General features: G+C 42.4%; 1 protein-coding gene across 3 annotated transcripts in view; it reads left to right on the forward strand.

Annotated features, from left to right (window-relative positions):
* C6H1orf21 (chromosome 6 C1orf21 homolog) overlaps window positions 1–16,513 on the forward strand; it is a 218,319-nt gene that overhangs the window by 68,521 nt on the left and 133,285 nt on the right. For all 3 annotated transcript variants that reach the window (XM_021682784.2, XM_021682785.1, XM_021682786.1), the window contains exon 2: window positions 11,551–11,770. In XM_021682784.2, the coding sequence (XP_021538459.1) occupies window positions 11,677–11,770 (94 nt within the window). In that variant the 5' untranslated portion in view covers window positions 11,551–11,676. The remainder of the gene's footprint in view (window positions 1–11,550; window positions 11,771–16,513) is intronic.

Here is a 16,513-nt window from a genome sequence, read left to right on the forward strand (position 1 = left end):
CTACATGTCACAGAGATGGTGGTAGGTACATTCAATGTAGAGTCTTGAGTGAACTCAGGAGGGGCAGGAGAGGGCCTCTGCTGGGACATTAGAGAGAATTGGCCATTACTCAGCTGACTGCTTTGTCCTCTGGGTCTAGTCTTTCAGTTTCTTACTTTTTGTTTTCTTTAAAGGAGATAATCGCACAGAATGTGTTTTTGGCTGAGCTCTGCAAAATCGAAGTTCCCCCAAAGTCTTCTGCATTGCTTGAGAGCAGTATGAGAACCGATGTGCCCTTTTAAAAAACAAAACAAAACAAAAACTCAGTAGGTTAAGGGGACATGGATTTATGCCACCTGAAAATGATACTTATAACTTCAATTTTTTGGCCTTGTAAGGACATCATTCTTAAATAGTTCTTTGTCATGGAAAGTTAATCAAAGATTTAAATTTTAGCAAAACCCAAAATGACTTTGTTTTTCCGACAGATGAGTTTTCGAAACGCTGCTAAACATTTCTGGATTCTAACTGAAAGTCAGAAAATGTGCGTCAAGGTCTGGCTGACTTACCCATTTTGGTATCTCTGGTTCCTAGTGGAATGTTGAGAACTAAACAAGTTCCCCAAAAACGATTGTTGAAATAAATAAATAGCATAGTTTTCCAAGGCAGGTTAGGGCCAACCATACAAGTGCCAAAAGCTTTCAAAATTCCATCATACTAGTATATTATATATTGCTCCCTTCCTGTCTTTTTAAAAAGGAAGTATATACTGAGCATAGTTTTAAATTGTCTATGATGGCTCAGACGAGTATCTTTAAGTGTAGTTCTTGTGATGTACTGAAGAACTCAGCCATCCATGCAGTTGACCTAGGGCCTGGGGCTTAGGAGAGCTCCCTTCCTTAAAATCCCTGGACATCTCTTTGTGAAAAAAGGTTTCTTTCTTTCTTTTTTTTTTTTTTTTTAAAGATTTTATTTATTTATTTGACAGAGAGATAGCAAGAGCAGGAACATAAGCAGGGTGAGTGGGAGAGGGAGAAGCGGGCTTCCTGCTGAGCAGGGAGCCCGATGTGGGACTCGATCCCAGGACCCTGGGATCATGACCTGAGCCGAAGGCAGATGCTTAACAACTGAGCCACCCAGGTGCCCTGTGAAAAAAGGTTTCTAAGAGAATTGATTAGTTCAACATCTATTGCAGACCTACTGTGTGCCTGATCTGTAACAGAGGGAATATAGGGAGGAATAATTAGGATATGGTTGTAACCTTGGAAATCGGCCCGATGAAGGAGACAGACACATAAACACATAAGAGTAGCGAGATGAGAGCTGCACATCATCAAGGCTGTGGCAAAGCTTGGGAGAGCTCACTGACCTTCAGTTTGTCTGCACACAGCAGCCTTGGACTTCAGAGCCCTGGGATGTGCCACACAGAAGCTGACCTCCCCACCTCCAACCGGGCAGCAACACGGGCACTGCTCAGGGCTCCCTTTGCAGGTGTTGCTCACGGACCACGGGTTTCTGCTACAGCATTGCTGTCTCTTGGTTCTGTGGTCTTTGAGTCTGCCTGCTTATCTTTGGTGCAGTTCCTAAGAACTACCAAGTTGTCTCAGTTAACCCCTCATCTCTTCCCATTTCTCCTTTCTAGTCTCTTTTGCCTCTCCCCATTTCTTCTTAAAGTTCATCGCCATCCCATTAAGTAATAATGATGGTAGTAATGATAATGGCAGTAAGAATCACATATCAATTGTTTACTAATTGTCAAGAGTTGTCCTAATTCATGCACTTTTACCCCATCTTATAAATGAGCACCCGAGGCACTGTGAAGTAAATAACTTGCCCAAAGCCACACAACTCCTTTCCCCTCGCAAAATCACAGAATATTGGGTATAGTCTTTGCATCTCTACAACTTTTGTGGTGGGTGTATGTGTGTAGGTGTATGTGTGCGTGAGGAAGAGAGAGAGAAAAACACTAAGTCCTTTACCAATAACGAGGTTTTATCTGTGTGCTCTGAGTTTTCAGGGCATTTCCAAATCTTGAGCTGTTCTAGATGGAACTGGAAGGTTCTAGAAGACGGAATTTCAGGTAGCCAAGGCTTTCCCTTGGGGATGCTCATTTCAGTCAGCAGGTCTCTGCCCAATTGGAGAGAGGTGGGTTTCCTCGGTCACTGGATCATTGCTGACTTCTCAGACATGGGATACTGTGGCCTGAGTCTGAGCCCAGGGAGAGAGAGCTCTTAAGACAGAGTTTGCGGGCGCCTGGGTGGCTCAGATGGTTAAGTGTCTGCCTTCGGCTCAGGTCATGATCTCAGGGTCCTGGGATCGAGTCCCGCATCGGGCTCCCTGCTCCTTGGGAGCCTGCTTCTCCCTCAGCCTTTCTCTCTCGCTCTGTCTCTCATGAATTAAAAAAAAAAAAAAAAATCTTAAAAAAAAAAAAAAAAAGACAGAGTTTGCACCAGTTTCTCAGGGATGATTTCATTTATTTTAGCAGGGGTGGTGGGGGAGGAAAGAGGCTATTGTGGGAGGGAAGAGAGATGTATGTTTAGATTTTTGAGGGAAACACTGTTTTTCAACTTCTAGTATTCAACACTTTTTAGAGTGTTACTACATTACTTTGTCAAAAGTATTTATAATTCTAAAGATATTAAATATATCCATACTTAAATGTTAGTACCAAACTGCTCAAAGAAAATATAAGCAGGCTCTTTTGTTTTTAAATAATTCTCACATTTGCTTCTAATGGTTAGTTTAGATAATTCCTATCTTTTGCGTCTATTGGTCCTATTTCTTTTTATCTGCCACAGTAACCAGCTTAAGGCTGAGATATGCCATGTCAGCATTAAGCTCAGAGATTTCATTGAATAAAAAAGGAGGAACATGCTAGGCTTGTGTGAAAGTTGACACTTTCTAATTCAGGGATGAAAACATGATACGTGCTTTCCCAGTGCATGCATCAGACCAGGATCACCGGCATTCAACCCTTGCCCCCTCGGCACCATGAGAGTAACGTTCAGATTTCCGAGGGATTAATCCAGCTGCAGTTCTGTTGTAGTTTATGGTGTTAAAAAGGATCAACAGCTCAAAACTGGCACAACCTCTGTTTCACTGTCCTCCTCAGTAAATGCTTACTGAGGGTCTGCTGAGAGTAGCGCATTGTACTGATGTTCCTCCATCTCTTGTTGCATAAAATAAAGCTGGGACAGCACTAGTTTAATTAGATTGAAACATCCTATGAATTTCAAGAACATCTCTGCTCCCTTCTTTTCCTGCAGTGTGCATCAGGTATTGGAATTTTAGTTTACTTCATTATGTTTCTGATCTGTTAGCCTCTCTGAACGCTCGCCCTTCAAGGGCAGGAATCCTCTTTGTTCTTTATATTTCAACAGGCAGATCACCCAGGATGTTCTTCATTGGCCATTCAGGAAGGATCATGACCCTATTGACTTAGACTAAAATCAAATTGTGCTTCTTTAGTAATTTGTACTTGCTCTACTTTCACTTTCTGGTTATTTCTTGTTTTTGTTTTTTTTTTTTTTAATCTTTCCCTTATCATCTGTTTTCTCTCATTTCTCTGGGGCCACCTATAGGATCCCTCTGGGCAAACCAATTCCACCCAGTGCTCCTGAAAAGTAATGTCCTGCACCTGGCATAGCAAAGTATGCATAGAAGAATATTACCTTAGCATTTATAAGTGCTTTTCCCAGCATTTCATTATCTACCTAGATTTCCAGAACAATCCAAAAAAAGAGAGGGAGCTGCAATTGTTATTCTTAGGATACTGACAAGGAAATCACACAGATTTGGTTCAAGTGACATGGTGAACCAGTGGCATAATTGTCATGACCCCAGTCATGGGTGGCCTGGTACAGAAGGTCCCCCCCGTGACATAGGTTGACAACTTCCTGCACATACCCTTAGTATACTGAGTCTTAGAAATGGAAGGAAGAATGAGAACTCCCAAGTCCTGGAATATCTGCCATTGGCCTGACCACTGAGGAGCAAATCTAGAAATAACATAATTCTGCATAGGTTCACCCTAGTGTGCGTGGGTGACTCTAATCAGGATCTGCTGTTTTCCTCTCTTGCCTTCCCAGAAATAGCGCCAGCCATGCATGAACTGTGGTGACCCATACACAGGTGACACAAGAGTGGAGTTTTCGGGTGTAGGATAAAGGAACCGAACCCTTAAGTCCCTAGCTGAAGAACAGTTATTCTACAGGCTTTTTAAAAATCTGCTCCCTACAAGAAACATTTTTAAAATTTATTTTTATTCATTAAAGGCAGGATAGAGAAGAGGAAATAGGAGAGCTAAGCTTTGTTCACCTTTCCACTTTATACACAATTGAAATCAACACCCTCAGGCCCAAACATCATTGGTAATAATCCATAGACTTCACAGGGCTTCTCAAAATGTGGGGGGTTTTAGACTTGCAAGATATCCTAACTGGGTGAGTTTTGAAAGCAAAGTTTGTAAGTAAATTGAATCTAGATAAAAACAAAACAAATGGGCTTTTTGTAAGTGGCAGTTTCATCCTTAGCATCCCTCGGACATGTGTTCAGGTAGATCATAGAATCAAGGAGAGAGGCACGGAGAGGTGAAGCCCAGCCTTGGTACTGAGCCAGGCATGTGTGTGATGCCTGAGACCAGAGCTGGGATTCTCACTCCCACTATGGTGCCCTTGCCCCCATGCCTCCTCATCCCCACACCTCACTGCCCAAATCCTGCAGAGGTGTATCATCTCGCAAAGGACTTACGATTGTTAACGTTTCCGAGAGACACCTCCATGCAATTATTATTTATGGAAGTGAGAGTTTTCTTGTAAAGAAAGCAGATGCCAAAATTCGTTTCTTGGAGTTAATAGCATATTGTTGAGTGTCATGCCACCAAATGAGTGTGAGGTGAGGAATGAATATCTTCTGGGATGCCGGCAGTTGCTGGTAAGAAGATTTGACTTTCCCAGATTACCCTCATGTCAAATGTGACATCTCTTTATGTATTACTTTCAACATTCACAATGAATGTGAAATAGTGTTAACAGAAGCCCAAGGATACCAAAGCTTCAAGATTAGAAATCACTTTTAGGCTGCCTTTCTTCTCCTCCCCGCCCCCCTCACCCCCCAGTGGGTTGCTGTATTAACACTCATTATAGCAAAGCAGAGCAGATGGGCAAACAGACTGATTAGTTATTTATATATATATTTTTTCTTTATGGAACTTAGATGTTGGCTCTTCCTTTAATAAAAGAAAGGAGTTTTTAGATGTTGCCTTGTCTTGATTTCCCTTTTTAATCAGAGGGAAAAAGGGGGCACTTTGCTCCTGATCTATTAATAATGTGGCTATATCCTATTCTTAACTACTGACTTCATAGCTCTCTATGTACCCATTTCAACAGAATTTGATTTCTCTCCAATCCTCCAAGCTGCATGTGGTACATTCTTGTTCTTTCTGGCCTAGGATTTCTTTATGGAGCTTATCACTTTTAATTCATTTTTAAAGAAGTGTCTTTCTTGACAAGGAAACTGTCTACAGTATTTTTGGCTTTTTCATCCAAAATGAAAAAGACTAGAACTGATTGGTGGGAAGTGAAATTATCCATAATATTACGTCAATAGAAATATTTTCCCATGTTTTTCCTCTTTTGAAAAAAGGTCAGATATCTCTCTGATTTTTCTCAAAACAGAATTTGTGTATTTCCTTCCTTCCCAGTTTTTTAAGAATAGGTTTTCTGATGAAACTGTGCTTCCAGTTAAAAAAAATTCAGGTAAAGAAAAAGGCCATCAGCAATTCCACTTCTGGATATATATTCAAAGGGAACATAATCACTTTCTCAAAGAGATGTCTGCACTCCCATGTTCATTGCAGCATTATTCACAATAGTCAAGGTGTGGAAACAACCTAAGTGTCCTGGATGAATGGATCAAGAAAATGTCACACACACACACACACACTCTCTCTCTCTCTCTCACACACACACACACACACACACTGGAATATTAACTTTAAAAAAGGAAGAGATCCTGTCATTGGCAACACCACCAATGAACTAGAGGGCATTTTGCTAAGTGAAGTAAGAGAAAGACAAATACTGCATGGCATCACTTATATGTGCAATCTAAAAATAAAATAAGTCAAACTCAGCAACAGTATAATGGTGGTTGCCAAGGACTGGGGGGTGGGAGAAATAAGGAGAGGTTGGTAGAAGGATACAAACTTTTGGTTATAAGATGAATAAGGTCTGAGAATCTAATATAAAAAAAACATGGTGACTGTAGTTGATTGGCACTGTATTTTATAATTGCACATTGCTAAGAGAGTATAACAAGCATTCTTGCCAGAGAGAGAGAGAGAGAAAGGTAAATAGGAGAGTTGCTAGATGTGTTAACCCGATGGTGGGATCCCTTTCACAATGTATGGGTGTATCAGATCATCTTTATGGAGCTTGAACAGTTGCAGTGTATTGCAGTTTTGTCAGTTTTACCTCAGTAAAGCTGAAAACCATAAAAAAACAAAGAGAAATCACTGGCATTGGGAAAAAGCCATAATCATAATCTTTTCTTATAAAAGGACAAATATGTCATATGTATGTAATAGGTATTCATAGAAAGGTAATGGGCTTAGTTGTGTATAGAAAAGAACTTTCTAGTGTTATAATGTGGAGTGTTCTCTAAGAGTAATTCCCCTAGTGATACTCAAAGCATCACCTAAAGAGGCCTGAGGCATAGTGTAAGGAATGATAAACATGCATGGTTACAAATGTTTTAGCCCTTTTTAAAATTTTTGAATTGGATTTGCAAATTTCTAATGTATTTTATCAAAGGCAGGAAAAATATCCTATAAAGATAGTCCTAAAGTCAGTTGGCTCATAGCATTGTGGATAGGGATTCCAACTTCTAATTTCATGGTACAGGATAATGTACCCATACAACTGTTGGGGGAGATTTTTACACAAAGCCATGGGCAATTAAGTGGATCCCATGTTTTTAGAGGTACCTGATGATCCTATCATATAGATTATTTAGTTTTTTAAAACTATCCTCAGTGGGAGTTGGTATTAGTAGAAGATTCTATCAAACATCAAAGAGATACTTCAGCTTAATTCTCACACTGTGATCTGACTTCAGAAATAGCATGCTGTTGATAACAATATGTGAAAACGAGACTCAGCTCTGTCCAGCTTTGTGGTCTCAGCATGTTCATCTGCACCATCGGACTCACCTCTCTAAGTGCTGTGGTTTCAGGAAGGGGCGTGAATAGAGGGTGTAGGGGTTGGCAGAGAAAAGCTGAGCAAAGCCAATGAGAAAACAGAAGCTAAAAAAAAAAAATGCTAGGGTTTCTATGAGGGATAGTACAAACCAGAGGGAAGCATTTGGAGCAGATTATCGTGGCAGATATTAGGGGGACATTTCTGAGGGTCTGCTCAGTTTGAGGTCTCGGTGGGACTGTAGTCAAAGTGAGAGAATTTTCAGTGGAAATGAAACCGTGACATTGCATCAGGCTATGAGAGAGGTGCAATGCAGGGGTATTTCAATGATGATTCTTTAGCTATGGTCAGGCCTCAAGCCTGATCTCTCTTGACATTCCCTCTCTCAAGGCTGAATCAGGTGCCTGTGGGCTGAACTCACCTCTCTTCCTGGATTTGACTCACTGCCGTGAAACTAATCTTTCTCGTGATCGCTTCTCTCCGAATGTTCATGTTCTGTGGGGATAGGGAGGAAAACTGTATCTTGTGTATCTCTATATACCCCATGCTTGCCAAACACTTAGTAGTTTTCAATAAGTATTTGTTGATTAAATGAATGAATGTTTGGACAATTGCTTATGTGCAGAATCCACATCACATAGTAAAAAGCTTTCCCTACTGATCCATGGTTAACTTTATGAATTAGAGATCTTCTGCCTCTTAAATGACTTCATAATCATAACCTTCAAAATGGGCAAAATATTGGGGCTCCCGGGTGGCTCAATCGGTGAAGCATCCGACTCTTGATTTCGGCTCAGGTCATGATCTCAGGGTTGTGAGATTGAGCCCCGTGTCCACCTCTACACTGGGCGTGGAGCTTGCTTAAGATTCTTTGTCTCTCTCTCCCTTTCCCTCTGCCCCCCCCCAAGGCAAAATATTAAAATATATTTCTGATGAAGTTGTAAAACTTGAAAACACCACTCATTAAATTACTGCTGTAAAATATAGAGTGTGTGTGTTTCAGAAACAAAATCCCTACCTAGTTAGGATTCTGAGAGAACTCATATCGATCATGCGTGTCTTTTAAAAAATATAATTAAATGGAAGCTTCCTGAGTCATCACTTGAATTGGATGTAAATCATGTCTAATCTGCTTATTAACATGCCCCTCACCTCCATGCCTGAATAACAGAGAAGTCCTCCTAAAAGGTATTCTTACATGTTTCATTTTTATTAGCCTGCTGCAGTTTATTTGATTTTCGTGTGATTTCACCTTTTTAAATGCAAGTAAGACTTTTTGATACAAACACAGCTTCTACAACACGGAAGAAACATCACACAATGCTTTTCAAGGGTAGCAAAGGATAATTCACATCTTAGATCCTTACATTAACTTCTTGGATCACTTACGAGGCTGTAAGCAGGAATTTGGAATGAGGACGAGGACAGCGAGAGGGACTTCCAGAGAGGACAGTTGTCAAATTCCCTTGGATCACCACTGTCCTTCAGGGATTCTGTTAGGGTTTCCCACTCTCCTTCCTGTTTTTACTTTGTTGTTGTTGTTGTTTTAAAAATTTTATTTATTTATATGACAGAGAGACACAGCAAGAGAGGGAACACAAGCAGGGGGAGCGGGAGAGGGAGAAGCAGGCTTCCCGCGGAGCAGGGAGCCCGATGCGGGGCTCGATCCTAGGACCCTGGGACCATGACCTGAGCCGAAGGCAGACGCGTAACGACTGAGCCACCCAGGCGCCCCTTTACTTTGTTTTGAAGATGTGGCAGCGGGGAGGTTTCCCCTCTCACTTCAGTTTGCTCTCCTGTGGATGCATGAGCTTGTTTTCCCACATTCCTTTCTGAAGAGTGAGGAATCTGGTTCCCTTAGGTGGTGATGCTTGAGGTGGGACTGAGGGAGGTTGACCCCCGAGAACGTGCTGGCCGGCAACGCATGGCGACGGTGGCAGCAAGGACCCTCAGCAGCCTCCCGGTTGGAGAGGAATTTTCCCCTTCTTCTACCTTCGGAACTGAATCCCATCTCTCATTCTTCTTGTCTCACAATTCAGTGGTGTTTCTTCAAAAACTATGATAGGTTGACAGAATGGATTTCTGCACTACTAATTGAACATCTCTCAAAGTGTGCTCAACTTGGCACCAGAGAGACGTCCTTATCTTTAAGTTGGATAAGGCCCTTCACAGCGTCAGCCCGCAGTCCCCTTCCCTGCCCTGCTCCCACCTCCTCCCGCCAAGCGAGGGTGAGTATGGACTCACGCGCACACACGCACTCTTCCACATTCTAGTGTCTTCACTCAGGCACTTCCTATGTCTGGATGATGCCACTGTCCTTGCAGCCTTGCAAATTTCTACCAGAGGGCACCTGGGTGGCTCTTTCGGTTAAGCGTCTGCCTTCAGCTCTGGTCATGATCTCAAGGTCCTGGAATCGAGCCCCTCATCAGGCTCCATGCTCTGCAGGGAGCCTCCTTCTCCCGCTCCTCCCTGTTCATGCTCTCTCTATCTCTGTCTCTCTCCCTCAAGTAAATAAATAATAAAATCTTAAAAAAAAAAAAAAATTCTACCAGACTTTTAAGTCTCTACAAAATACTACTTCCTCTTTTAATTCCTGTCTTTGCCCAGTCATAATTTCATTTTTTTTTTTTAAATTCTGCTTTGCCATAGATTTCTGTGAAACCTCTGTCATGGCACTCCTACACAACATTGTGTGGATTTTCAAAAAATGTCTTCCGCATGCACATTTCCCCTGTCAGGGCCCTGAGTTATATATACCAGTATGAATAGACCATCAAATCAAAATACTGTAGCTTTAACGACATTACTGCTAAATGTGTGTGTGTGCGCTCCATATAGCTTTAAAAATATGAAAATGTGTTAACAAGAGGTTACCCAATCGTGTAGAGAAGCTACAAACATTAACTGTCTAGGGAATAAAAAAAATCTTCCTTTTTTGTAAAACTTGACCAACTAACCCTAACCCTATACTTCCTGTTAATGATTTGATAGAACCAGTGCTAGAAAGTAGTATGAAGAACTATACAAAGACAGGACTAGTGTTATAGCCGTAGGGTCGATACTGCAATTTGCATTTGCTTGGCTTCATTTAAGATCATTACCTTTGTATCTAAGTTTGTTTTGGAGATTGATGTAGAATTACCTTTCAGTATTAGGTTAATTTGAAAAATTCCCTTTGCTGATATTTTATGGCTTAAATGATGAGATTTCTACATCCATAGGTGTCCTTGGAGCTCTAGGAAGGAGGCCTGCAGCTGTGTTTCGGTTTCTATAGCCCTGTTCCTGAGGCTGAGAAACATCAGATGTTCATAAAGGGGAGGTGCAGGTGCTAATTCATATCAGGTGCATGCCCTGATGCTGCTTTTGCTCTGCTTGGCTGTGAAGAGGTAAGGGTCTGTGCTACGGCAGGCTGGATGGAGACGAAAGAATGGGTAGATACCCAAAGGAAACATCTATGAGACTGGCATAAGTTACCTACAAGATTGAAGTGGCTGGAAAAGGATGATAAAAGAATAAAATAAATAAACAGCAAACCCTGAGAATTTGGGAAGCGACCTTGGGTGGGGTGGGGAAGGTATATTTACTTAACTAGAGGACTATCTCCTTTGTGGTCAATCCATAAATTCTCTTTCAGTCTTTATTATAGCGGTCCAGTAGATGTACAAAGGCTCTGATAAGAGGTGGGCAATTGCCTTGTTTTCTTCTCTTGATCTTCCCACATCTTCTCAATCCTTAAAGCATTCAGCTAGCTAAGCAGAAAATGGACAAAAGTAGGTTTGAATCCTTGCCCCCATCTCCTTCCTTTATCTTCCAAAACACTGTCACCTCAGGTAAAATAAAATACGGAGTTCCTTACAGAACCCACTAGAAATCTATAAATTAGCCCATATTTCAGCCTGAAGAGGAAGACCACTTCATTCTGGAAAAAGAACTGAGGATCTGAGAAGAGCTGGCTTGCAAGGCAGGAGGGGGAAGATGGAGAATTTTTCCCAGTTTCCTGTGCCTGGTAGATCTCATGAATGTGCTTTCCTTACTCTGAAGGTTTTTGAGATTCCAGAACATTAGCAAACATACGTGCACTTTATGTGTAGCAAGGAGTAGTGCTCAAATACTTATTTGAATAAACAAATACGTATGTTTTTGTTATCTCAACAAGTTCAGCCATGTGTCGTACAGGGGGCATGCCTTCTGGTCTTGCTTTCCGAGTGAAAATCAGATGAAAAGGTGCCATGTTGCCTTTCCTCCTCAGCACCAATTACCCACCCCCCCCCACAGTGCAGGGGGTTCATGCAGGAATCCTAGTGCATTGCTGATCACATAGCACGAGACACAGGCTTTGTTTCACGCATTCTGATCCAGCTTTCTGTTCTTGCAGGTGCGCACATCTTGACCAACTCAGCAGGAAGGTGGATTTTCTTTGCGTTTAAAGAAAAAAAAAATGTCCCTGTGTCTGTAGAGATGATTTGCAGTTCAGCCCGGCTGAAGCTGACCGAATGAGACTATGGGCTGTGCCTCTGCTAAGCATGTTGCCACTGTTCAAAATGAAGAGGAAGCCCAGAAAGGGAAGAACTACCAGAATGGAGATGTGTTCGGCGGTGAGTGCCCTTGAACTTTACCTTTGACCTTTTGACCTGGGCTTTTCACTTTCTCGGGAGCGAATATTTGTAGTGTTTTGGGGGGGGCTCTGCTGGTAAAGGGCTGATGAGATATGGCTAGAAATCACTGCAGATCTTTTACGTGGGGCAATTTCCGTAATTTATACATAGAGGATTTTGAGGAGCATGGTGGAGGTTTTATACAGAAGCTAGTATTTCAGTCAAGTTTTAAATAACTGGTAGGACTTAAATGGGTACATAGCACAGCAACCTCAGGGGGTCCTGGTAGAGGTGCGCTCACTGTAAGACTGAAAACACAGAGGTCCAAAAGTGTAGTGAGTGAGGATTTGTAAACGAGAGAGTGAGGTGTTTTTTAGGGTTAGTAGTTACTCTTTATGTGACTTTTTATGTGTATTTCTTCAGATTAAAAAATAGAAATACAATGAATTTAGTAATCATCTTTTAACCTTTCTCTGGTGATTCAAAGTGACTTGGGAATATCTAGTGCAAAGATCACAACTTGCCAACCCATGGCCATGTCTGGCTTGCAAATATATTTTCTTTGGCTCCCAGAGAACTATGAAATAAAGCGCAAGGCAGGGTTCAAAACTCAGGATGTTTCACATAAAACCCCCAAATTTCTTCAGGAAATCTGGCAACACCGGGTTTGTCTTCCCTGAGGCAGTGGCCCCCTCAGTCCAGCTGTGGCCTCCCGGGAACTGCTGAGCCTGCCCTGGAGAGCAGCACATCCAGTCCCTTTCACTCATGAACGTCATCTGCCTGGCCACTTACAGGCTTCTGAGTTTGCCTGGTGATGAGTTGGACCCTTAGAAGATCAGCGATTGCTCTGGCGTCACATGGCCGTGGGTTAGTACGAAATTCCAGTTGGGAAGGCAGACGTAGCAGTTTTGCTGAATTACTTGAACAGTGATAACCCACGACTGGACCCATGCATGGCACTCCTGTGTTCAGTCACCGTCAAGTCATTCTCCAGCATTTTGGTCCATCGTAATGGTTATGCCGGTCCCTGGTGAGGAATTGGGGTGTTGTGGGAAGACTAATGTTCTGCTAAAAGTGGGCTGGTATATATGGCAGGAGGACTTTGTGTTGTGTCGTTTTAAGGAAATGTATGTGTTGCCTGGAACAGATTTGCTTCTGGTGGGCACTGCCTAGAAAATTGAGAACTGTGGCAAAGAGTAACATGTGAGCATCTAAATAAAACTCGGCTTGGGATCACGGAGACCAGTTTCTGGGAGAACAGTTAATTGGAACCAGCATCATTCTGTCACCCTCGAACACTTAACTTTTAAGAGAACATAATCTAGTATCGAGGATTTGTTCAAACTAACTTCTACGTGATATTCTGTGTCATTATCATTTTTGTAACAAGAGCTGCCATTAATGGAGCTGCCACCGTATGTTAAACATGCCAAAGCATTTATACATTCATTTCCGTGGTGAATTTTCACAACAATCCTGTGAAAGGTGTGTCATCCCAGTTTTACATATTTGGAAGCTGAAGCACAGGAGAGACTAACCAGGTCCCAAGTTGCCCAGCTACGAAGCCACAGACTCCGGTCTCTCTGACTCCAGAGCCCATGTTGCTTTTCTCAATGTTGATGCCTGGCATTCTGCTGCCTCCCATTGGTCACTCATTCTTCAATGCAAAAGAATTGCATTGGCCTGTACAGGATATGCCAAGACCTTTTGCTAAATGCCACGGAGGGTGCAGAGGTAAATAATACGTAGACCTCCCTTCCTAGGACTTAATAAGAGGATGAGGAAATTTTATGAGGCAGAATAAGCCAAACATCAGGAAAGGAAAAGACATACGTCATGATAAGAGTCAAGGGGATGGAGAGACTGCCTTAAAAGTTGGGATCAGAGCAGATTTCTAGAGGGGACATCGAGCCTGGCCTTAAAGGACCACAAGAATCTAAACTTGTTGGATGAAGAAAGGCTAGAGGTAATGTGAGACTTACTTGAGAATTATAAATAATCCAGTTGGAATGGAGTATAAAATTTAAGTGAGAGAGAATTGGTTAGAAAACTAAGTTAGGGTTAAATTATAGAGAACTTTGAATACCAAATTACAGTCTTGAGAAAGATAGGCTGTAAGGGCAAAAATCAGTGATATTCAGTATATTGCACTTATATTCTGCCCCATAATGAGACCACCTAACCATCCAGTTGGTAATTCAGTTTCAGCTTTTATAGGCGAGGAGACTTTCTATTATTCTAAAGTACTATGTGTATTTGGCAGAAGTTGGCATCTAATAAAGGAGCCCTCTATTAGTCAGCTATCGCTGGGTATTGGACAACCTTAAGATCTCAGCGGCATTCAACAATGAGCATGTCTTTCTTGATCACGAGTTGGTGAGTCAGCTGGAGTGGCTCTGCTCCATGTCTCTCTCATCTTCCTCCTGGGACCAATGAGCCGCGGGAGGGGAGAGGGGGGCATGCTCTTTTGCAGAAGGGTAAAAGTGCAAGCAATACACAAGATGCCTCTTAACCTTGGGCTTATAGCTGGCACAGCATCATTTTTCTGGTCAACTCAAGTCACATGAACGGGCTCAAAGACGAGAGGCAGAGAAGCCCATCTGACGGCAGTGCATTCGTGACAAGGGTGCAGATGCGGAGAAGGGTCAAGAATTGGGGCAAACAATTCAGTCCAGCCCCAGCCTGCCTAGTCATTGCTGCCTGTGTGGCTGCATGCGGTTCATGCAGTCTGTTAGCTTTTTTCCAGCCTCCTAATACTTACACTGAAGATTTATTCACTCCAGCATTCATCATCTTGTTACTCTTTCTAACATAAACATTTGTGGGTTTGTTCCATGGTGTTAGATACAGCAGAACAAGGAGGGAGAGAGCTTCTTGAATTGGTCAAGGGAGATGGTTTTTGATAGTCCCACAGGGCTCTGGGGGTAGAATTGTCAGAGGGCAGTTTGAACATCAGTGCCATTATTGTAGTGTTACTGAATGCTAGAGTATGTGTATGACAAGAGAAGGTCCTATTTGTGTTTCTCCACTTAAATTTTACTTTGCAAGCGGAGCAAGTGGACAGAATCCCAATATGATCACAGATGGTCACAGGTAACTGGCAGATCTGGCTCACTTTTACCCACTTGATATCTTTGTCACCCATTGTTTCAGTAACTTATTACCGCATCACAAAGAACTCCACATTTAGTGGCTTGAAACAAGCATTGATTTATCATTTATCACAATTCTGTGGGGTGCCTGGGGTTCATCTGCTGTTTTTGCCTGGACTCAACCAGGTAGCGGCATTTAGCTGGGAGCTCAGTGGGGCTCAAGTAACCAAGATGGCTTCGAGTCTCTCTTTCTTAGCTAGAAAGTCAAACTTTTCATGAGGTGGCTGGTTTCTAAGAGAGGAAGTAGAAGCTGTCAGGCCTATGAAGACCTAGCCTTGAAAGTCCAAGAACGTCACTTTTGCCTCATTCTGTTGATTAAAGCAAGTCACAAGACCATCCCAGAGTTGACAGAGCTAGAGGTCTCCATCTATTGAGTCTGAGGAATTGTTGGGGGCCGTCTTTGGAGACTAGTTACCTCAACCACTGAGAGAGGCAGTGAGAACCCCATGACTGGATTCTATTCCAGCCTGCACTGTTAGAGTCTGCTTTCCAAATCACTGCTCTGTTTTTTACTGAACAAAGTTGCCTTGTTCACTTTTTTGTAGCCATTTTTAAATGTTTAAAAAATGTTATTACTGCTTGTTGTTGAAGAGTTGACAAAGTCTGTGAAGGATGGCATATTTGGGGATGGCTCTGAAGTATGTGTCTCTGCGTGTGTACACACACACAGTCGATCCTTTTCCTAAAGGTGTGAATTTAGTTTCATAGCTTCTAAGGACATGCTGGGGAGCGTTGATAAACAGTGTGTTTTTACAAATGGTAATTTCCATTTTTATGAAGCAGTTGGTCTCCATGATGTTTTGGTTATTTAGGAGAGTGACCGCTCCAAATGTGTGTGACAGAATATGTCTAGAATACTCCACCATAGAGGATTAAGTGACAAAAGAGCATCTTGACTCCTAGATTTCATAGAATTCAGGAGGTCGTTGACAGGGAACTTTATCATTGTCGTTCACCTATAGACTTTCTTTCCCTTTAAATGCCGAAGCATAAAAAGTTTCAGATCTAAAGTTGTGCCTCACATCCATGTGGCCTGTTGAGAAGTAAAATCCAGACCAGAAAGCTCCATCTCCAGATTGGAATTTTCCTCCCCAGCCGTCAGGGCCGATGTGAAGAGTGGTCAGATCTGCCAAGGTCAATCGGAGGACAGCTGAGCAGATTGCCAGAACCAGCTTGCATCAAACGAGTGACCAGCAGGTTCAAGTTATCATGAACTAGTTAAGCAAGTTCTAAGGAAAGCCAGGTGCTTATTGGATTTCTTTCAACAGCCATTCACTTAGACTATTAAAGTAGGTGCACGTAACAGAGTCAAGCCTAATATTATTAGGGAAGTTAACATGTCAAACCTGAGATCATTATCTCTTCTGCAGCCCACCCCAAGGGGAGAAAGCTCTTTACTTATATTGACTTTACTATTTGCCCGGGCCCCACCATTCTTACAGGAATATAGGCTTTAGTCTTGAAAAGGCTTTAAACTGGAGGCCTTTGTCTCTTCCAGTTCCCAGCTCCTGTGACTCTTGCAGTTTTCCCCAGAGGCTCTTTTCCTGCCGTTGCTACAGCCCATCGCCCAGAACAGCGCAGTGCCCTCCGA

The sequence above is a fragment of the Neomonachus schauinslandi genome, chromosome 6 (genome assembly GCF_002201575.2).
Source record: "Neomonachus schauinslandi chromosome 6, ASM220157v2, whole genome shotgun sequence".
NCBI classification, from domain to species: Eukaryota; Metazoa; Chordata; class Mammalia; order Carnivora; family Phocidae; genus Neomonachus; species Neomonachus schauinslandi.